Here is a 22,793-nt window from a genome sequence, read left to right as displayed (position 1 = left end):
GAGAGAGAGATTCCATCTGCTGGTTCATTCCTCAAACGCTAGGGCTGAAAACCCAGGGCTGAAGCAAAGAGCTTCTAGCTGGGTGGCAGGAAACCATTACCTACAGCCTCCCAGGCTGCGCATTAACGGGAAGGTGAGATTGGGAGCAGAGCCAATTTGAATCTAGGCACTCTCCTACAGGAGGCTGGTATTCTGACAAGTATCTTAATCTTAATCACTGTGACAAATACCTCCCTTAGGATTTCAACATGAGAGTTTGGGGTGAGGGGGCAAGGCTGGGGCATTTAGTCCACTGCAGCAAGTAATTGTGGAAAGGCACAGGAGAGGATTTATGTGGACTTATTTTTTTAAGTGTTTTGTGAGGATTGCACGTATCGTTTATTTTTTATTTTTTTATTTAATGAATATAAATTTCCAAAGTACAGCTTATGGATTACAATGGCTCCCCCCCCCATAACTTCCCTCCCACCCACAACCCTCCCCTCTCCCGATCCCTCTCCTCTTCCATTCACATCAAGATTCATTTTCAATTATCTTTATATACAGAAGATCAATTTAGCATATATTAAGTAAAGATTTCAACAGTTTGCATCCACATAGAAACACAAAATGTAAAATACTGTTTGAGTACTAGTTACAGCATTAAATCACAATGTACAGCATATTTAGGACAGAGATCCTACATGAGGAGTAAGTACACAATGACTCCTGTTGTTGACTTAACAAACTGACACTCTTTTTTATGGCATCAGTAATCACTCTAGACTCTTGTCATGAGTTGCCAAGGCTATGGAGGCCTTTTGAGTTCACTGACTCTGATCTTATTTAGACAAGGTCATAGTCAAAGTGGAAGTTCTCTCCTCCCTTCAGAGAATATGTGGACTTATTTTTATCAACTTATCAAATGTACATTGAGAGCCAAGTCCTGATGCTACGGAGAGATGCTAAGGATCCTGGCAGTCCTGGAATATTACTAGTGGAAGAGGCAGTCAACACATAAGGAGAAACAAAACCTGGCTGGTCCTACAAAAAATGCCAAAGGAGGGAGGAATTAGAGGATTCACAGAGGCACCCCTAGATGGCACTCTTAAACAAAAATTCCAGGCGATTTGGCTTCCCAAAGAAACATCTATCCCAGGAATGATGGCTGCAGTGTGTCATACTAAGGAAGAAACAAGAATAAAAACAAATGTTTTCCCTTGCGGACAGGGGAAGCGAAAGAGACCCATTATAATTGTAGCCAAGGAAATCCATGAAGCCAAATAATACTGCCTGAAGCTTAAGAATGTAGGGAGACTTGTCTGTTTATGTCCTTTCTCCACTTAGCTCCTTTTTTTCTGCTGGTGTGGAGTTAGAGTAGAAGTCCTCAGTTTATCCTCCCCCTTCTCCTCCTCACCATCATCACCATCATCATCACCATTATCCTTATCCCCAAGCTTACTTCTCTATCCACCAGCCTGATTATTTCCAGGACTATTGGGTTGCAGAATTAATAATAGCAACAAATGTTCTTAAGCTCCTATTATGTACCATGTAAGTTATAATTTCTTTACAGCCAATATTGCCTCAGTCTTCATTATAGTCCAGTGACTGCTGCTCTTTACCTAGAGTTTTTCTCCAGGTTGCTATGGACACAGATTACAGAGGAGAGGTAAGTCAACAAGGCCCATGCACATGGAAAGTGCCCACGAATTGTGCAGTTGGAGACCAACCCTTGGGCCTATCTCTGTCCCAGGTTTTGTTTGGTTTTAAAGATTTACTTATTTGAAAGGCAGAGTTAGAGAGAGCAAGAGAGCTTCCATCTGCTGGTTCACTCCCCAAATGACTACAATAGTGAAGCCAGGAGCCTAAAACTCCAATGTGGGTGGCAGAATTCCAAGTACTTGGGCCATCTTCCACTGCTTTCTCATGTGCATTAGCAGGGAGCTGGATCAGAAGTGGAGCAGCTGGGACTCGAACAAGGGCTCATATGGATGCTGGTGTCGCAGGGGGCAGCTTAACCCACTGCACCACCATGGAAGCCTCTCTGGTCCCATTTTACAGAAGAAGCCATGGCTCAGAGAGGTAGCTCTGCCCAGGTCACAGATTAAGAGTCAGCCCTGGGACCACAGTCCAAGACTGTTGGATACCCAGTCTATGGTCTTTCCCAGTATGCCCTTTGGTAGTGGTTCTCCACAGGGGCCAACTGTGTTCCCAAGGGTGCATCTGGCAATATTTGGGGACATTTTGTTACAACTTCTGGGAGGGGGTTTGTTACTGGTATGAAATGGGTAGAGGCCAGGGATGTTATTAAATATCCCACAATACACAGGACAGCCCAGAAACAGAACTACCACCCCAAAATGTTAACAACCCTGCTGTTGAGAAAGTCTGCTCTAATAGGTTGTGGATTTGGGCCAGGAAACCTGAGTTCCTGCTCGTCTTTGGATCCTTAGAACTGAGGGATTTGGGTTTATTTGTGCTGTAGCTCTGGCTCCAAACTTTACCATAAGTAAAAGGGAGATGCCAGCAGTGGGCGCTGTGGCCCAGCGGTTTAAGCCGCTGTTTGGGACACCTGCATCCCACCTGGGAGAGAGCTCGGTTAGAGTCCTGGCTACTCCGCACTGCCAAGTCAGCATTCCTGCTACCGTGCCTGGAAGGCAGGCCACAATGGCCCATGCACTTAGGACTCCGATGGACTTCCTGGCGCCTACCTTAGCCCTGTCTGTTGCCCGCATTTGGGGGAGTGAACCAGCAGTTGGAAGATGTGTCTATGTCGATCTCTCCCTGTCACTCTGTCAAACAAATAACTTAAAAAAACCCACAAAACCCAAAACTAGTCAAATCCATCTCGAAGGCTCTGTGACTCATAACCTTTGACCCTGAGGGTAACGACTAAAGACTTCCAGTCTAGGTGGTACCTCATCACTTGCACCTGTGTCTTCAGCGCCACAGACGCTTCCAGAAGAGCTGAGTCCGCGAATTTAGGAGGCCAAACCCCAAGTTCCTTCGAAAACCCATCCTCAGCATCACTCTGAGGAGATCCGAGCACTCCCACTCCAAGCCCGGGCCGCCGGAAGCCACACTCTCTGAGCCTCTGCTTCCCCAACCCTACACCTCTCGTGGGGGGGGATTGCCCGGGCGGACCCCAAGTCTGGCCCAGCGCCCCGGCGCGCCTCACAGAAGCCGCGAGGCCGCCGCCGCCGCCGCCGAGCCTTCGCCCACCTTCCGGCCGCGGGCAGGGGGCGGAGCCTCGGGGTGGCGCGCGCGCGGGGGGGCGGGGAAAGGCGGCTCCGGCTCCTCCTTCTCCTCCCGCCTCCCTTCGCTCCCCCCACAGGCGCGGCGGCGGCAGCGCGGCCGCGGGACCGGGTGAGAGCTCCGTGCGGCCCAGGGTGCTTGGGCCGCGGAGACCCTGTGGCTCGCGGGGAACTTGTGGGAGAGCGCGGGGGCGGCGGCTCGAGAGGGTGCACAGGTTCCGGGGTCACTGACAAGGGGGTGTCTCCTTGTCTGGGGGTTCCCAGACGCGGCTGGGAGTGCCCGCTAAGGTTTGGGAAGAGGGTGGCCAACCCCACCTCGTCTTCCTTCTCGGGAGACCCGGTTGGGAAGACGTCCAGTCAGACCTCCTGCCTAGGAGTGTTGAAAATGGGAGCCGCCCTCTCCCCGGAGTCGCTGCCGAGGGAGGAGCTGCGAGTGCGAGGGTGCATTTTACTCGGCACCCCTCACCCCTGCCCGCCGCGGGTCCCCATTTCTCAGCTTCCGTGACCTCTCCGGCTTGGTCACATCCCCTTCCCCCTCGCTGGGATGCCCCCGCTTCTAGTACTAGAAAAGACTGGGCCCAGATGGGAAAGGAGGTGGTTAGGGTGGGCTCCAGGCGCCCTCCCCCAGCCAGAGATGCGACCCACTCTTCCCCCCTCCCCGCTGGACCGTTAGAGGGTGGCCGTTTGCCCGCGGGGGCGCGAGAGCCGCGAGGTGCTTTGACGCCTTGGATGGGGGCAGGGGTTGGCGGGGCACCTGTGGCTGCCTGCTGCCCGCGGAGACCCCTGCGGGGAGCCAGGGACTAGGGGTACGGGGCCAGGTCGATGCACTTGACGGCTTGCCGGTGGCGTTCTCCCCCATCGGACTCCCCAAACCGGTCTGGCGCTTGGGTTTCCCAGGCCAAAGGAGATGTGCCTGGGAATTGGGCTTGATGAGATGAGATTAGGGGAACCGAGTGCTGGGAACATCCCAAATTCAAGGTCTGGGCCGGCTGCGGCTTCAGAGTTGGAAGATGGGGTGGAGGGACTTCAGTCTTCACTGTCCGCAGGTAGAGCAGCGCTAGCTGGAGCCCTGAAAATGCGCTTTCGTTTGCCCACAAGACCCTGTAGTAGCTATTGGAAAACTTCTGCTTTGTAACTCACATAATTAGCGTGCAGGATATTCAGTATGGTAAATAAATGTGAGGTTCTCAGTTAATTTTGGCCACTGTGACTGAATGCGTTAGGCATTTGTGTTACAGGTCAGGGGGTCAATTGCAAGGGAGAAATGGAAAAGATATCTTGTTTGGGGGACCATAAAATAAGCAGTTTGGGGGGAGTATAAAAGCTCAGCAAGGATCAAAAAATATATTTAACCAATTGCCCTTATTAAAAATAAATAAAAATGATGTGAGCGTCCCAGAAATTCCAGGCTCCTTAGTCATAGGATGTAACTGTGGCAAGGTCTTCTCCCTGAAGCACAGCTCTTGTAACTGGGAAGAGACTTACCCACAAGCAAACAGAGATTGGTTTAGGGCATTAGGAACCAACCTGTACAATATGGGTAGTAAATAAAGAAAAGAGATTGGCCACATCATTGTCTCACTAAAAAGGCATTTTTATTTTTTAAGGTCAATGTGCCTTGAAATAGTGTCCTCAGCTTGCTTTCTGTTTTGTTTTTCAGCGTTTTGCCATGCTAAAAAAATAGACTCTCAGTGATGATACTGTTAATATTTAGTTATATGTCCAATATCTTTTACTCTGCAGTATATACATAAAAGACATATTTGGGCCGGCGCCGCGGCTCACTAGGCTAATCCTCCGCCTTGCGGCGCCGGCACACCAGGTTCTAGTCCCGGTTGGGGCACCGATCCTGTCCCGGTTGCCCCTCTTCCAGGCCAGCTCTCTGCTGTGGCCCGGGAGTGCAGTGGAGGATGGCCCAAGTGCTTGGGCCCTGCACCCGCATGGGAGACCAGGAGAAGCACCTGGCTCCTGGCTTCGGATCAGTGAGATGCACCGGCCGCAGCGGCCATTGGAGGGTGAACCAACGGCAAAAGGAAGACCTTTCTCTCTGTCTCTCTCTCTCACTGTCCACTCTGCCTGTCAAAAAAAAAAAAAAAAAAAAAAAGAGAGAGAGAAAAAATGTATCATGAACATCTTTTTATTTATGTATTTATTTATTTTTTAATTTGAAAGTTAGAGTCATAGACAGTGAGAGAGAGAGAGACAGAGAGAAAGGTCTTCCTTCCGTTGGTTCACTCCCCAAATGGCCGCTACAGCTGGTGCTGCACCCATCCGAAGCCAGGAGCCAGGTGCTTCCTCCTGGTCTCCCATGTGGGTGCAGGGCCCAAGCACTTGGGCCACAGCAGAGAGCTGGACAGGAAGAGGAGCAACCGGGACTAGACCCCGGTGCCCATATGGGATGCCGGCACCGCAGGTGGAGGATTAACCTAGTGAGCCACGGCGCCGGCCCCTGAACATCTTTTTAATGTCACCGATTAGTAACATCATTTTAGTGACTGAATTTACCATTATCTAGCCAGTTTCTTCCTGAAGGGCAGTTAGCTTCTTCCCAGTGTCCTGCCAGTCATTGTATATTATAAACAGCAATGTGCTGCACATCCTTTGGCTACATTTTTATAAACTTGTTTGGTTATTTAGGTTTCTAGAGAATCAATTACCGGGTTAAAGTGTGTGCAATGTGAAATTTCGATAAATATTGCCAAGTTACCCTCTATCTGCGTGCCCTCAGTGTGTGAGGAGCTCTTGTTGAACCAGTTAGGTGGAGACCTTTAATGATTTCAGAAACATTTTTGTTTTTCTCCAGTGACAGAGACGAAGTGGCATGAGGGATTGGACTGTGCGCTCCACTGATTGACTGACAGGAGAATTAATCCTAGGGAAGACTGAAGTAACCTTCAGGATGGTGAAAGAAGAGTCCCCGAGTATCTCAAAGGACTTGCAAGAGTTACAGAGGAAGCTGTCTTTGCTGATAGAGTCTTTCAAGAATAACTCAAAGGTCAGTGTCTAGTCATTATATATAATGGAAAATCCCAAAGTAACATGAGTGTAAACAAGATAGAAAGTAATTTCTTTGTAAGCAGAAGAAATTTGAAGGTATGTCAGTATTGTTTCTAGCTCACCATCCTGCCTTCTTCAAATTCGTCATCCAAAATAGTTGCTGGAGTACCGGCCATTGTATCTGTATTGCAGGAATAGGATTGAAGGAGTGGAGGATGAAATATTTTCTGGCTACCTTCAATTTAAGGAGACTTTCTGAAGTAATAGTCAATACCTTGAATTCATCTCTCATAGTCCAGAATTTTGTTGAATGATCACTTGTATAGGGAAGTGAAATTTCATTAGCTGGGTGTAGAGAGGCCATTCGCAGTTTGTGCTGACAAAACCATTCTTTTCTTGTTTGGCTGCTTATTTTAGCTTACTTGTTCCTGTAAAAACTAGGGGCCAAGGCCTACTTCAAGATGTAAGCCCAGTGTTCCACTAGAAATCACAGAAATATGGTATGCACCACATATATGATTGCTAGTAGCCACATTCAACAAGTGAAAAGAATCAGGTAGAATTTTAATGATCTTTTATTTAACCTAGTATATCTAAAATATTATTTCAACTTAGAATCATTGTAAAAAGTTATTAATGAAAAAAACCCTTGAGATGTTTTACATTTTTTATGCTCTTTGAAATCCTTTGTGTGTTTTATATGTACAGCACATTTTGATTCAAATTAGCCATTTTTCAGGGTTCCAGTAGCTACTCAATAGCAATCAGACTTGCGATCCTATATTCTGCCTTCTTCTATGTTTATTTTTGTGCTTCGCATGTATTTCAGTATTTTGTCTACAGGAAAAATAGCTTTCAGAGATAATACTATTCACATCTGTTGTGTCTTTTCTAGACTTTTTCCCTATGTGATATACCCATAAAAATGCATATGTATGTGTAACAAAACAAGCTGTTTTGTGATCTGTTTTTTGTTCTGGATAGCACAGCTACATTAAGGTCTACTCTAGGAGATACTTCTTTGCAGTTCAGAGCAGTAAACTCTACAGAGACCTTTTCTGGACTCACTCCAGAACCCATCGGGGACTCTGTGGATTTACCAAGCTATTTTTAAATTGTACAAGTAGCTTTCTAGTCAGCTGGCTGAGACTCAAAATTTAGCTCAATAAGTAAAGTCCTCATGCCCTTTTCACAAGAGTTGATTCTCATTGCTTATGGTGGTTACATTCTGTGAAGTCACTGCAGTAAGTAAGTAAGTGCTGAATAAGCAAACCCCCAACCATTGCTCCTAGGGGAACACCAGATTTGGTTCCTGGTCATCAACTGATAGATATATACCCTTATTTTATTTGCTTAAAGATTATTTATTTGCTTAAAGATTATTTAATGTGTATTTGTAATCATCAACATAGAGCTCAGGGCCGGCAGCCCTAGAACTTGTGCCTGGAACAAACATGTATTGTCTAACATGTATTTTCTCCCTAAAGCACATCACTGCCTTGTGCTCTGGAACACTAGATACCACTTTAGAACTATACTTGGGGGCTAGTGTTATAAAGCAGAAGCACAAAAATTTGAGAAATGTAGCACCAAATAGACCATGGGGAGGACACTTGTTTAATGAGCTGAAACAAGAAGCCAGATTGTCACCTTGTTTGACCTCAACTAGGAATGTACACGTTAGGTGACTCAGTTTTTTGCTGCCTTGTGCATGTCCTCTTATGATCTAAAAGGGCCACAGGTATTGATTTTGAGTTAGAGAGAGCTGTTGGCACGTAGACTCATTCACACATATGGAATCCATGAATAATTAGGATTGTGTGTTAACATTGACTGAGCTCCTACTGCATGCCAAACCCTGTACTGGGCCTCTGACCAGCTTGCCTTTGTTAATATTCACAGCCACTTTCTCAGGTAGGTATTTCAAAGCACTTGAATTCTTGCCTTAGCATTTCTTCACTCCTTCATTCCAAATCCTCAACCATGTTCATTGGAATAGGTTCTGGGCCAACTAACTCCCAGAATGATAGGAAAAATGATCAGTTGTCCAAGTCCTGATGTTCTTTAGATACTCCTGAGGTAGAGTATTTAAAACATTTTGGTTGTATTTATTAATATTAACTTTATGAAGAACTCTGCAGTATTGAAGGCAAAAGGAGAGTAAACTACTTGTAAACTCATCAGTAACAAATCCAGTGGTGGTGGAGGTGATGAGGATGATGATTATGCATGTAATTTTTACCCAATAGTGGTTATAATTATGGCAGGTACAGTTTTGTATTTTATGTTTGCTTGATACTGTGTACTGTGATTTTTCAATGTTGAAGTGTGGCTCTTCAGAACAGTTACTTTTACAGAAGGTAAGGATATCAGTGAAGTACATCAGGTTGACATACCATAATTTACCTGTATCTGGGAAGTTTAGATGTTAGTTAGTCCTTTGAACTCCAAATGGCAATAGATTGGGCTTCCAGGTGGAGCATAGGAAACAGCGCCATCATCTCTTCCTGGAAGCCTCTGAAGCCCAGTCAGGTTTTTTTTTTTTTTCTTCTTTGTTTGTTTTTAAAGATTTATTTTATTTACTTGAAAGAGTTACAGAGAGAGGCAGAGATAGAGAGGTCTTCCATCTGCTGGTTCACTCCCCAAATGGCTGGAACGGCTGGAGGTGAGCCTATCTGAAGAAAGGAGCCAGGAACTTCTTCTGGGTCTCCCACATGGGTGCAGGGGCCCATGGGCTTGAGCCATCTTCTACTGCTTTCCCAGGCACATTAACAGGGAGCTGGATTGTAAGTGGAGCAGCCGGGACTCAAACCGGCACATTTATAGGATGCCAGCGGCACTGCAGTTCAGGGCTTTTAACCCACTGTGCACAGCGCCGACCCCCCAGTCAAGTCTTAATTGTCTCTCTTTTAGACTAAGAGAGACAGAAATCTGCTCAAAATAGCTCAAGCAAACAAGTAAATGGGGGTGGGGTGGATTTCCAATTCTTTTGGGAAATGTAAGGCTGAGTTTGAAACCAAGGGCAGGTGCTCGCTTCAGCAGCACATATACTAAAATTGAAAACAAGGGCGGAAAGTGAAGCTGGCCCAGCTTCAGGAGGAATTAGAACCAGGATCTGGTAAGTAGATGGAGTCAGAGAGAACTCTCAACACCCTTCTCTTGGCTGTCTAGCTTCTCCTTGTAGCCTTTCCATGTGAAGAGATGGAGCATGGGCTGTGCAGGTAACCATCCTGATGTGGATTATCTGTGATGAAATAGTTGTGTCCCCTGTAGACCTTTTTGCCACAAAGGATGCTTTTGAACAATGTCCCCAGGCACCTCTGTGCCAACCCTGAATGCTATGCCAGAGGCCACCCAGAGACTATAATCTGGGAGAAGCCATCATGTAGCACCTTTGGTTTGTCATCATCAGTGGTTTCAAATGATCTCAATTCCTCATTGTCCCTTGTGGTACCCCGGGACAAAGAATCATTGATTTGTCTTATGCGTTCTGACACCAGAGAATGTGTCTGGCTGCTGTGTGGCCCCAGGTGGAAGCTTCATGTCCTCTGATCTGTCCATTTTGTCCCTGTTTTGGATCCTCCCAAGCCCAAGTGCCTATTTACAAATAAATCACCTTTGTCTGACCTTGGCCAAGTCACTGTGGCTCATTGAGCTTCCACCTTCTCTTTTCTAAAATAAGCAATGCCGGGCTCATAAGCTTGTAGTGAGGATTATCTGTGCTGCTGTGTGAGGAGGTTTAGCACAGAGCCAGGCACATGATGTCCCAACCTGGCAGCCCTGGGTTCTTCAGGGCAGCTCTGTGCCTGGAAATCCCAGGTTGGAAACTGTGGCTGCCTCCAGGGTGTGCACTGCAAACGGAGCGTGTGTTACTGAGTAACAAGCTCTCCCACTTCCCATCCTCCCATTGTGTCTCCCGTTGTTGCCACAAGAATGAAAAGTTAATTGCAGTGTTCTAGCGCCATGGATTTAGGTAATGTTCAGTTGTTCCTCATTACCTGCTTCACAGAATAGTAAGGAGAAATAGAAGAGGAAATAAATGGAAAGCACTTGAAGCGGTGCTGGGCACCTGCGTGTTTAATGAGCGCTCTCCGTTTTGGTGAGACACGGCTGACCCATGCCCTTCCCTACCATGGCAGATCGGCTTAGCAGGGTGATGCTTCTTGCCTGGGAAAAGTCGGTTACCCAGTTTAACTGTCTGCGTCTTAACATGGTCTCTGTGCACATCTGAGGGATTGTCTATTTTTGGGTTGCAGAGTCCAGACTCAGAAGAGGCTAAGAAGACAGTAGATTCCTTAAGGAGCATGTATAAAACAATTTGTTTTACTCTTGGATCACCAAGACGAACTGTCCCTATGAAAGACAATTTTTCTTTTGATGTTCCACTTTCATACCACATTCCCCCATCTTTTTCCTCTCTGCACCAACCTAGGTTTGGCATATCTGTCTGTCTATCTATCCGTCCATACATCCATCCACCTCCTTCTATATATCTGTTTACATTTTTTTATTCACTTACAACACATCTCAACTGGGATGCCAATTTCTGTTGGAAATACTTTCTATGTTCAGATTTTTTTTTTTTTACAGGCAGAGTGGACAGTGAGAGAGAGAGACAGAGAGAAAGGTCTTCCTTTTGCCGTTGGTTCACCCTCCAATGGCCGCCGTGGTAGGCGCGCTGCGGCCGGCGCACCGCGCTGATCCGATGGCAGGAGCCAGGTGCTTCCTCCTGGTCTCCCATGGGGTGCAGGGCCCAAGGACTTGGGCCATCCTCCACTGCACTCCCTGGCCACAGCAGAGAGCTGGCCTGGAAGAGGAGCAACTGGGACAGAATCCAGTGCCCCAACCGGGACTAGAACCCGGTGTGCTGGCGCCGCAAGGCGGAGGATTAGCCTAGTGAGCCACGGCGCCGGCCTCTATGTTCAGATTTTATAACATTTCAGTTGAAAAGAGTAGCTGTGTGCCCAACTTTTTTGAAATATGCTTGGAAACTTTCCAATGACTGAATCAAGGATCAGTTCTGAGTTAGAATCCCACCTCCACCAGTGTGTTTTTAAATTTAATGAAAAATCTAGGCCATTGGGGCTGGTGCCGTGGCTCACTTGGTTAATCCTCTGCCTGAAGCACCGGCATCCCATATGGGCACCAGGTTCTAGTCCGGTTGCTCCTCTTCCAGTCCAATTCTCTGCTGTGACCTGGGAGGGCAGTGGAGGATGGCCCAGGTGCCTGGGCTCCTGCACCCGCATGGGAGACCAGGAAGAAGCTCCTGGCTCCTGGCTTCAGATCAGCGTAGTGCTGGCTGTGGCAACCATTTGGGGAGTGAACCAATGGAAAAGGAAGACCTTTCTCTCTGTCTCTCTCACTGTCTATAACTCTACCTGTCAAATAAAAAAAAAAAATCCAGGCCATCAGTCGCACAAGCCGTGTTTCAGGGTTGGATGGCCCACATGCGGTTGCAGTGCTGGGCAGTGCAGGTGTAAACCCTGAGTCTGACACCCTCACTGTCCCATCCTGCCACACAGGCCTCCCTGTGCTAACCTAACACTCGCTGTGTGCATTGCTGCCTCCCTTGCCTGGAATACCCCTGGGCTCCTTCCCACTGTGCTCTCTGGGGCCCTTTTGATGGGAAGAGTCAGAGAGAACAGTTCAGTCTGCCAGTGACACAGGCGGTATGCATGGGCCAGAATGGCCAGCACTTGGGACAACCTGGGGCAGCTTGAGAAGCCAGCCACCATGCAGGTGGTCCTGCATGGCCACCCCCACAGCCCCTCTGCCCTCTTGCTATCAGCTGCTCTCACTTAGTAAGAGCTCCCTGGGCACTGAAATTGGAGTGTCCAGTCTGGGGCAGCACCAGCTCAGAGGTGATTTCTGGCACAGTCACCTCTGGCTATGGAAACAAAATAGCAAAGTGTTTGGTGGCTTTATGTCGCAGTAGGGTAGTGGGTAGCAGTATAGCCAGTGGGTATTATGCCTTATTGTGGCCGAGCAGGAAGTGAGATTTGTCATGCTTCAAGAGATCCCTCTAGGAGGCAGAGTTGAAGTCCCAAAGTCAGATGGCAATGGCTTCTTGGAATGGCCTTTTCTGTTAAACAGGGTGAGCCTTGTGCTATGGTTGCTATCAGTATAAAGAATAGAATTTTCCTGTTTTCAGCTTGTCCTGAAATTTTCACCACTTGAATCACTTATGTAAACACTTGCTTCTAAGAGGCACACATGTATGTATTGGCCAGTGGCACTGTGATTGTTGAACTTGAATTATGTCTTTATTGTGGCTGTTGGAATGAGACATGGGAAGGATCAGTTTTGTAGGAGAAAGGTTCTGGAGTGCTGGAAATTTTAAAAGGGAACTAGGTCCAGAATTTCAGCGCTGAGGAGAGTGAAGGTGTGGGGCCTAAGAAGGGTACTCATGATGTGTGCAGAGCTTAACCTGCTGTGCCACAATGCTGGCCCCTTCTTTCTTCTTTCTTTCTTTTTTTTTTTTTTTTTCACTTTTAGTTTTTAACAGATTCAGTGTGCTTTATAGATACAATCCCAAGAACATAATATTCCCTTCCTCCTTCCCTCCCCGTCACTTCCTCTAACCCCCCCATAAACTAATGCATGTACAAGTCACCTGGAGATTTTGTTTCAAAAGCAGAATCCGATTCAGCAGGCCTGGGGCAGAGCCCGAGATACTGCATTTCTAACAAGTCCCCAGGTGATGCTGAGTCCCTAGGACTTCACCTCTTTGTGCCTTAGTGACTTCAATATGAAAACCTCAGCTCTATAGTAGGCGACAGATTACATGTGTGTTCCACGTGTGCTGAGGGTGTTTCCCAAGAGAGCAGTGTTGAGCAGGAGTGCCCTGACTTATCTTTCCTCCTTTCACAAGGCTTGAGGTTGGGTGGGGCTCTCAGACTCACCACCTGTGCACACTGCCTTAAATTGCTGCCTGGGTGACTCATGTCTTGGGAGACATCTGGTAGTGACTTATTATTCATGAGCCTTCCAACTTGATGTTTTGTCTCTGTCCTGCCACATCCTGGGTGGGTGCTTCCAACCTGGGATTCAGGCATGACGCTCAATCCTGGCTCCCTGTCCTTTGCCCACAGGTGGTGGCCTTCATGAAGTCTCCAGCGGCTCAGTACCTGGACAGGCATCCTTTCCTGGCCCTAACCCTGCTGGTGTTCCTTGTCATGTCGGCCCTTCCGGTTGGGTTCTTCTTGTTCTTTGTGGTGCTGACCTTCTTGGCTGCTCTTGTGGGAGTCATATTAGTGGAAGGTATGTGGCTTAGTTATTCACCTGTTTGAAAAATGACTCAGTTGGGAGGACAGTGTTTATTGGGCATCTGCCATTCTGTCGAAGCTTCTTGTGCTTGTTAAAAGTCAGACAGAAGGCAGTCTACTAGAGTAGACTGGAATCTCTGTTAGAATCCTACCTCCAGCAGTGTGTTTTTGTTATCTTCTGTGAGTCTCAAATTTGACAGGTAACAAAAAATGAGCAAAGCACCCACATATAGTACACATTAGGGATGGTGGGGATTGAAGGCCGCTGGAGGGCCAGGTAGCTGTTGCCATGCAGAGATGCGCACTGAGGTGGTGAGAAGACCTCCTTTTGAAACCACGCCAGAAACTCGGATTTTTGTGGGAGATCTCCTCACCTAAGAAACCTGAGCCAACTCTCATTGTTTTAGACACACTGTTCTGGGTCTGCCAGTTTTCAACCTGTTTTAGATGAATGCTTCTCCTAACCATGTTCTCTTTTAGGACTGGTCATCTCCGTGGGTGGCCTCTCACTGCTTTGTGTCCTCTGTGGCTTGAGCTTTGTGTCACTCGCCATATCGGGGGCAATCGTAGTATCCTACGTGGTGGTCTCAAGCCTCATCAGGTTCTGGTTTTCTCCCAGGTAAATATGTGTTCATGGAATAATTGATCATAATTTTAAAATTCTTTATTTTACTTGTTTGAAAGGTAGTGAGACAAATAGACAAGAAATCTCCCACCCACTGGTTCATTGTTTAAATGCCCACCATAGCCAGAGCTGGGCTAGGCTGAAGTTGGGAGCCAGGAACTCAATCCTGGTTTCCCACATGATTGTCAGGGACCCAAGTACTTGAGCTGTTACTTGCTGCCTCCCATGGTGTGCATTCACAGGAAGCCGGAGTCAGGAGCAGAACCAGAACTCTGATATGGGATGCAGGCATTTCAAGCAGTGTTTTAACCACAGTACCAAATGCCCACCCCATTGGGGGATTTTTACAAATAACACCCTAACCTCCATTGATGTCTCAAAGCAAAATTGTAAGAGGTGAATATTTCTGATAGTTCTCCATAATGTCAGACATTAAATGGGAATTTACAATGGACTTTCAAGCAGCCTCTTGCTGTGATCATCTGTCACACACACAACTCATTTCTTTGTCATAGCAACACTATGAAGTGGTGGTTATTGATTCCTCTAGAAAAATTTCTATTTAACTTCCAAAAGTCAAATAAAGGTGTTTTTAGTATAGCTGTTATGTAAAACAATATGGAGATTCCTCAAAAAATTAGAACTAACAAACAACCCAGCAATCCCCTTACTGGGTATATATATCCAAAGGAAATTAAATCATATTATCAAAGAGGCATCTGCATGCCTGTGTTTATTGCAGCTGCATTCATAATAGCCAAGAGGTAGAATCACTGTGTCTTATCAATAGATGGATGGATGAAGAAAATGTGTATAAACACAATGGGACATTGTGTATTGTATGTGTACAATGGAATGTTATTCAGTTCTATTATTTCTGACAACATGGATAAGCCTTGAGAATATTATGTAACATGAAACAAGCCAGGCACAGAAAGACAAATACTGCATGATCTCACTCATTAAATGGTGTCTGAAACAATCTTGTAGACATAGAGAATAGAATAATGGTCACCAGAGGCTGGGACTGGGATGGGGTGGAGAGAAGTTGGTTAATGTACAAAAGTAATTTAGAGGGGAGGCATACATTCAGGTGTTTCATTGAACACTTGGATGACTGTAGTGACCCTTCAAAAAATGTATGGAGAATGTGTATTATGAAAAAAATTTAGATTTAGATTTCAAAATATTTTTGCATGAAAATCAACTTACCTTTTAAATTGCATTTTCCACAACTTTGTTGAAAATAATGTGCTAATTTTCAAAAGTGATTGTTTTTAATGTTTGATTTTTTTCCCCCTTTTATGTTGATTTTAGAGTCTTATATCTCAATGAAGTACACTGTACTTCATTGAAGCTCTTGCTAATTTGGTGATAATGGCTAATACTTGTGCCAGGGACTCTGCTAAGCACTTTGTAGGTTTTTATCTCACATAATGATCCCCACTAGCCCATTCTGTAATAAGGAAAATAAAGCCAACCCAAAAAGCTGAGATTAACAGAGAAGGGACCTAAATCTAGGTAAGTTAATAATAATAAGCAAATGATTGAGCATAGCTATGTCCCAATAAACATTGTTTACAAAAACAAGCAGCCAACTAGGTTTGGCCCAAGGGCCATTGTTTGCCAATTCTTCTTCTGCAAGAATCAACATCCTGAGCCCTTGAAATTCTTATCAAAATGTTATCCTTTGTTACTTATACGTTGAGAAATAGAGTGGCTATTTTTTCTGTGGCAGTACGCCAAAACTCTATAAATAGTAGTTTCTTAAAGGTTAGTTGAAATGTGAAATTTTGGTACTCTGTCATATTAACATCCACTGGTTTATCTGGTACTTTAAGTGGATCTTTACCATGCATGATTTTGTAATTTCATGCTTTGATCGTTTGGATGATATTGGTTCATTGAGTCATGCAGGTCTTCCAAATTTATTATGGAACTTCAGAATGTTCATGGAAAAAATGGAATCACAAAGTAAAATTATAAACTTTATTTCTCAACATAGGCTAGGTTCCATCAAGTTCAAGACACTTTGTAGTCCATCCCCAGAGGGTTCTGGAAATTTAATCCTGTCAACGTAGCCTTTTTACATTATTAACGGAAGAAAAATGGGTGCCCTTTAAAGATTCTTTTAAGGCTAGGAAACAAAAACAAGTCAGAAGGACCCAAATCTGGATGCCTTATGATTTCCTGTAGAAAGAACGTCGTCATGATGAAGTATTTTCTGATGATTCCTGGGTATTTTTCTGCTAAAGCTTCAGCTAATTTCTTTTTTTTTTTTCTTAAGATTTATTTTCTTTATTTGAAAGACAGAGTTAGAGAGGTAGAGACACACAGAGAGGTCTTCCATCTGCTTGCTGGTTCACTCCCCAGGTGGCCGCAATGGCCGGAGCTGCACCGATCCGAAGCCAGGAGCTTCTTCTGGGTCTCTCACGTGGGTGCAGGGAGGGGCTCAAGGACTTGGGCCGTCTTCTACTGCTTTCCCAGGCCATAGCAGAGAGCTGGATTGGAAGTAGAGCAGCTGGGACTAGAACCGGTGCCCATATGGGATGCCGGCACTTCAGGCTACGGCTTTAACCTGCTGTCCCACAGTGCCGTTCCCTGGCTAATTTCTTAAAACATTCTTGTACCTAGCACATGTTATTTTTCTTTGTCATTCCAGAAAGTCAACAAGCAAAATGCCATGGCCTTTACTCTTAACCCTTCTGCTTTTGCTTTGACGCTAGCCATTGTTCTAATTATGCTTTGTCTTCCAGATTGCACTGGTAAAGCCAGGTTTCACTTTCTGTTAGGATACTTTAGGATCTTGATCCCATTTGTGCCAGATTTCCATCGAAAGCTCTGCTCTTGTTTGCAGTATCTGGTGCAGTGGTTTAGGCAAAAAGTTTTTTCCACTTTAATGTCTTGGGCAGAATTATGTGAACTGAACCATTGCGATGTCTGTGGCGCTGGCTGTTTCTGCTGTTAATTGTCAGGGCACTAACAAGATGAACTTTTTTATTGCAAGTTGCTATGAGTGGTTTAGTGCTGCTGGCTTCATCTTCAACATTGTCTCCCATCTTAAACAAGTTACCCTTTTGTGAACTGATTTCTTTGGGGGCATTTATCCCTGACAACTTTTTGAAAAGCATCAATGATTTCGCTTTCTTCCACCCAAGCTCCAGCATTAATTTAGTGTTTGTTCTTGTTTCAATTTTAGCAGAATTCATGTTGCTCTGGTGGGGCTCTTTTCAAAATGATGTCTTATCTGTCTTAGGGCCTGTCAGTAGATCCTGTTAGACAAGTTATAACAAGTTAGTACATTTTGGTGCAAAAGTTTTTTTTGTTTTGTTTTTTGTTTTTGTTTTTTTTTTGACAGGCAGAGTGGACAGTGAGAGAGAGACAGAGAGAAAGGTCTTCCTTTGCCATTGGTTCACCCTCCAATGGCCGCCACGGTTGGCGCGATGCGGCCAGCGCACCGCGCTGATCCGATGGCAGGAGCCAGGTGCTTCTCCTGGTCTCCCATGGGGTGCAGGGCCCAAGGACTTGGGCCATCCTCCACTGCACTCCCTGGCCACAGCAGAGAGCTGGCCTGGAAGAGGGGCATCCAGGACAGGACCGGTACCCCGACCGGGACTAGAACCCGGTGTGCCGGCGCCGCAAGGCGGAGGATTAGCCTAGTGAGCCGCGGCGCCGGCTGGTGCAAAAGTTTTTGAAATCCATTCATAGATTTTTCATAATACACATCGTCTGTGAAGCTTCTGAAGTGAAAAGTGTCACTTTTGAGAGAATGAGAAAATGGAATATATCATGAGCATAGTTTTCATCTGAGAGCCCTTTCATTATTGAATACTTTAAAACTCAAGAAAAATAACTAAGGCATTAAATCCCTCAAAGAATGAGAGGATAAGGGGGCTGGTGCTGTGGCATAGTGGGTAAAGCTGCCACCTGCCGTGCCATCATCCCATATGGGCACTGGTTTGAGTCCTGGCTGCTCCACTTCTGATCCAGCTCTCTTCTATGGCCTGAGAAAGCAGTAATAGATGGCCTAAGTCCTTGGGCCCCTGCACCGCGTGGGACATTCAAATAAATAAACAATCAAAAAAAAAAAAAAAGAATGAGAGGATAAAAGGAGAACTATACAATGTATTTCATGATGTAATGGAATTTGGACCCTAAAACATCAAACAACTAAGGTGGTTTTAAAAGAGAAAGCAAAAGAAAGAAAAACAATAAGGTATACTTATAAAAATCAGCTAAACAATCTTAAAAATTTGCTTGAAAGGTAGAGAGACAAAGATATCTCCCATCTGTTGAATCACTCTCCAAATGCCTGTAAGAGGTGGGGCTGGGCTGGAGTGAAGCCTGAATCCTGAAACTCTTAGATCTCCCGTGTGGGTGGCGTGGAACCAAGAACTTGCACCATCACCTGCTGCCTCCTAGGGTGCACATTAACAGGAAGGTGGATTGGAAACGGAGTAGCCAGGATTTGCACCAGGCACTCTGATATGGGATGCTGGCCTCCCACGCGGCATCCTTTTTTTTTTTTTTTAAAGATTTGTTTATTTACTTGAAAGTCAGTTACACAGAGCGAAGGAGAGAGAGAGAGAGAGGTCTTCCATCCACGGGTTCACTCTCCAGATGGCTGCAATGGCCAGAGCTGCACTGTTCTGAAGCCAGAAGCCAGTAGCTTCTTCTGGGTCTCCCACGTGGGTGCAGGGGCCCAAGGACTGTTTTCCCAGGCCATAGCAGAGAGCTGGATCAGAAGTGGAACAGCTGGGACATGAACCAGCGCCCATTTGGAATGCTGGCACCGTAGGTGCTGGCTTCACCCACTATACCACAGTGGTGGGCCACCATGTGGCATCTTAATCACGATGCTAAATGCCTGCCCCTAAACAATCTTTTGAGAAAATACACGGAGCTGCCTCCTCTGTGGATTAACCAGCCTCTGAGGAGGAAAAACCATGCTGCTTTGTTTTGGACACAGTGAGACCTGCAAGGCCCTGTCTTCTAGGGGAAAGTAGGGAGCCGAGGCACCTGTGTCTGTTTGTAGACTCACCAGAATCACGTAGTTCACACCACACTCAGTCTCCCAAACCAGTCAGAACATACCTAGCTTCCTCACATCTGAAGAAGAGCAATGGGGCCAGCTTTGTGGTGTAGCAGGTAAAGCTGGTTTGTATCCTGGCAACTCTGCTTCCCATCTAACTCTGCTAATGGCGTAAGAAAATCAGCGGAAGATAGCTCAAGTACCTGGGGCTCTGCTACCTTATGTAGGAGACTCCAAGGAGGCTTCTGGCTCCTGGCTTTGGCCTGGCCCAGCCTTGGCCGTTGTGGCCAACAGGGGAGTGAACCAGTAGATGGAAGATTTTTCTCTCTCTCTCTAACTCTGACTTTCAAATAAATAAATAAATCTTTAAAAAAAATAGGGATTAATTTTTATTACATAACAAAAAGCTGTAGGCAGCCCAGGGCTGCTGCATATATATATTATGAACCTTCAGCCTTTCTGTATGCCCACTTTTAGCCCCCAGTGCACCAGCTACATGCGAGGCAGGATGGGGGTCGGAGGGTTGGTGGTAATTGAATCTGATCCTTAGCATCAAGTGAATGAAATCTTCCCGAAGACCTCATTCTCCCAAAGCAGACTTCATTGGCTAGGACTTGGTTAGATGGGAACTCCAAGCTGGGCGTGTCCAGCTTTTTCATCTTCCCTAGCATAGACTCATAAGGAGAAAAGCACTGGAAATGTGTACTGGCTAACCAGACTTCAGTGGGGTGTCAGTCAGTGGTGGCAGAACTCTTTGAAATTCAAAGATAATACATAGATCCAATTAAGCTACTCTTAACTGCTCTACCTTTCCTCTCACTGCCTCCCGAAACCTACAGTCACAGGGACCAAGGAAGACAGACCTATTTTTCTTCTTTACCTCTGCCTCCTTTCCACCAAAGCTGTCGAAAACTAATTGGAATCGAAAGATGGGTCTGAATCCTAGCCTCTGCCATGTTTCCTTGGTGTCACCTTGAACGGACTGCTTAACTTCTCTGACCTCCGTTTGCTTCCCACTTGATAAAGTAGAGCTGCTTCTTGCTCTGCCTTTCTCACTGGGTTGTGGTGAGGACGCAGACGATTGGGGAACACAAAACATCAGAACAGGGGAAAGGAGCCACAGCCCTACTCCCAACCCAGTCGTTGTAACATCCTGTGCCCTCAGTTTCCTCATCCATAAAATTGGCCTAGCCCCAGGACTGGTGTGGTTGGGAGAGGCAGCTGAAAATAAAGCAGCCAAGAATGTTGGTTTTCAGCTTGTATACCCTCTACCTGGCTCTAGAGCTAACCACCTCTTCTTGTTGCTGAATAGACCCCCATCACAGCAAAATGCCAGTGGCGACTGTCAGCTGGCTATGAAGTCTGCAGACTTTGAGGGACTCTACCAGGAATGACCGACGGAACAGAACCAGAGCCCTTTTCCAAGCACCTCAGGAAAGCTGTTGGATCACGCCCACTCTGTGGGGTCATGACTCAAAAGAAGCTGTCTGAGTAGTCAAGACGCTCCTTAGATGTCTTCTGGCTTTTCCACTTTAGTGTTTGTTGGATCCTGCAGCGGCCAAGTTGGCCAGGGTGATGTGTCACCTCCCACTCAAGTGTGTGGTCTTGACCTTGGCAGGGATCTGGGTTAAGACCTAGAGCCTCAGGGCTTATGTCTACAGACCCAAGAGGAGGCAGCAATGGGTTTCTTTTCGTTTTATTTTTGTGTTTAGAAATGCGGGGAGCTGTTTATTTTTGTCACTCATTTAAAACAAGAGGTAAAAAGTATCCTAAAACAGAGCAGGCTCTTCTGCCTTATTCACTATTCACTTTCAGTCAGAAAGCATTGTACCATTTGGGAATAACAGCCTCTCAAATTTGGAAAATAGAATCCAAACTTAACTATATAGCCAAGAGTCTTTTTAAAATAAGTCTTAAAGGCCTGCTTTGCACTGTTACTGTTGAATACTCAATCCTGTTAATTTTTTTACATATTTGTACTTGATATTTTTGTATTGTTTTAAAGAACTTACCCTGTTAAGATATGTCTTCCAAAAAGATTGGTAAAGGACTACAAAATAAAAATAAAACATCCTGTGGATTTCCTGCTTCCAGTGGTTTTATTTGCTGTGGCAGTTTATTAACTGTCTTGGTGAGCTTTTTGTCTACTGTCTCCCTCCCTACCCTCAGCCCCACAAGGCCTATTCCTTCTCTGTCAGTTGCGTGGCAGATCATGGGTGACAGTGATTTTTTAATTTGCTAGTGACATTCAAAACTGTGGGGATGGTGAGGGGAGGGATTTGTTTCATGCAACCTAAAAGCCAAGGGTAGACCTTAAGGCACAGATGGATTCAGATGTGTAGTATCAGTAGGTATTTCTCATGCCTGCTTCTCCCCACATGAGCTGCTTTTTCAGGCAGACTTACCCCATATAGAGGTCCCAGCTCTAGTTAGCACTCTGTACTGGGCTAGAAAGCTGCCATTTTTCCAAAGTACCTAGAAATGTTCTGTTGTCAGTTCTGATTGGACAGATTTTGGTCATGTGAGCAACCCCCAACCAATCACAGTTGCCAAGAGGAGGGGATATGCAGATAGGAGGGCTGGGACTTGTATCCATTCAGACACTAGGGGAAGAGTTAGGTCAGCTCCATTGTTGCACATAGAGTGGGGATGCTTGGGTGCAGAGAGATGGGAGGCAGCTTCAAGATCAGAAGCAAATGAACTTTTTAATTTATTTTTTACAAAAATAAATGCTGCTACTTGCCACAGTGTGGCTTAAAGGCCTTAAGTTGGTATGGAACCTTCTCTATCCCATGACATTTGGTATACCTGGCACTAAAAGGTGTATTCGTCTCCTGTACAGATAAGAACTGCCTGTTTCTGCCAATACCATAGGTGTACCAGTACAAAAAGTTGCTGCTTATTGACTGTTTCTTTCCTTTGTGCAAGTGTCTGATATTAACTGCCTTACTCTGTCAACCCACTCACCAAATACCTGCAGCAGCTAGAGCTGGGAACTCAATCAGTCTCCCACAAGGATGACGGGGACCCAAGTACTTGAGCCATCACTGCTGCCTCCTAGGGTCTGAACCAATGGGAAGCTGGATTCAAGAACAGAGCTGGGACTTGAATCCAGGTACTCTGATATGGGATGCAGGCATCCCAAGTGTTGTCTTAACTGTTGTATCAAAGCCCACCCTCCCAAGTTACTTTATAATGTAGGAGTCCTTGCACAAGTGTGTTCCTTATCTGTTGCTGTGTCACAAGTCATTGCCAACTATTGGTTTGAAAGAACACACATTTATTATCTCACATTTTCTGTGTCCCGAGTCCAAGCACAGCTTGGTTGGGTCCTTTCAGAGGCCATAATCACAGTGTTGCCAGGGCTGGGCTGTCATTTGAGGTTTGACTGGGGAAGGATCCACATCCCAGTTCCTGTTGTCAAGGACAACACCTAGTTTCTTGCTTTCTGTAGGACTAAGTCCTCAGTTCCTTGCTGTACATCCCTCCCCAGGTGTCCATTCATGGTGTGGCTTTTTTCTTCCAAGTCCTGAAAGGAGAAAGTCTCTCAGCAAGATGGACACCACATTCTTAGGTAATAACATGTATGTGTAATGAACGTCCTGTTACTTTTTCTGTATTCTGGTTAGAAGCAAGTA

At 45.8% G+C, this 22,793-nt stretch overlaps 1 protein-coding gene across 1 annotated transcript; it reads left to right on the top strand.

Annotated features, from left to right (window-relative positions):
• Positions 1–3,293: 3,293 nt before the first annotated feature.
• On the top strand, positions 3,294–21,228 carry LDAF1 (lipid droplet assembly factor 1). The gene is made up of 5 exons (XM_062179675.1): positions 3,294–3,348; positions 6,040–6,231; positions 13,325–13,493; positions 13,979–14,117; positions 20,468–21,228. The coding sequence occupies exons 2-5, from the start codon at positions 6,136–6,138 to the stop codon at positions 20,547–20,549; spliced, it is 486 nt and encodes a 161-aa protein (XP_062035659.1). The 5' UTR covers positions 3,294–3,348; positions 6,040–6,135; the 3' UTR covers positions 20,550–21,228.
• Positions 21,229–22,793: the final 1,565 nt, after the last annotated feature.

The sequence above is a fragment of the Lepus europaeus genome, chromosome 21 (assembly GCF_033115175.1).
Source record: "Lepus europaeus isolate LE1 chromosome 21, mLepTim1.pri, whole genome shotgun sequence".
In the NCBI taxonomy this organism is placed as follows: Eukaryota; Metazoa; Chordata; class Mammalia; order Lagomorpha; family Leporidae; genus Lepus; species Lepus europaeus.
This window is presented reverse-complemented; position numbering and strand designations above follow the sequence as displayed.

Coding starts and splice junctions, on each gene's coding strand:
- LDAF1 (XM_062179675.1), top strand. CDS start 6,136: ATGGTGAAAGAAGAGTCCCCGAGTATCTCAAAGGACTTGCAAGAGTTA. Junction 6,232..13,324: donor CTTTCAAGAATAACTCAAAG/GTCAGTGTCTAG, acceptor CTTTGCCCACAG/GTGGTGGCCTTCATGAAGTC. Junction 13,494..13,978: donor GGGAGTCATATTAGTGGAAG/GTATGTGGCTTA, acceptor GTTCTCTTTTAG/GACTGGTCATCTCCGTGGGT.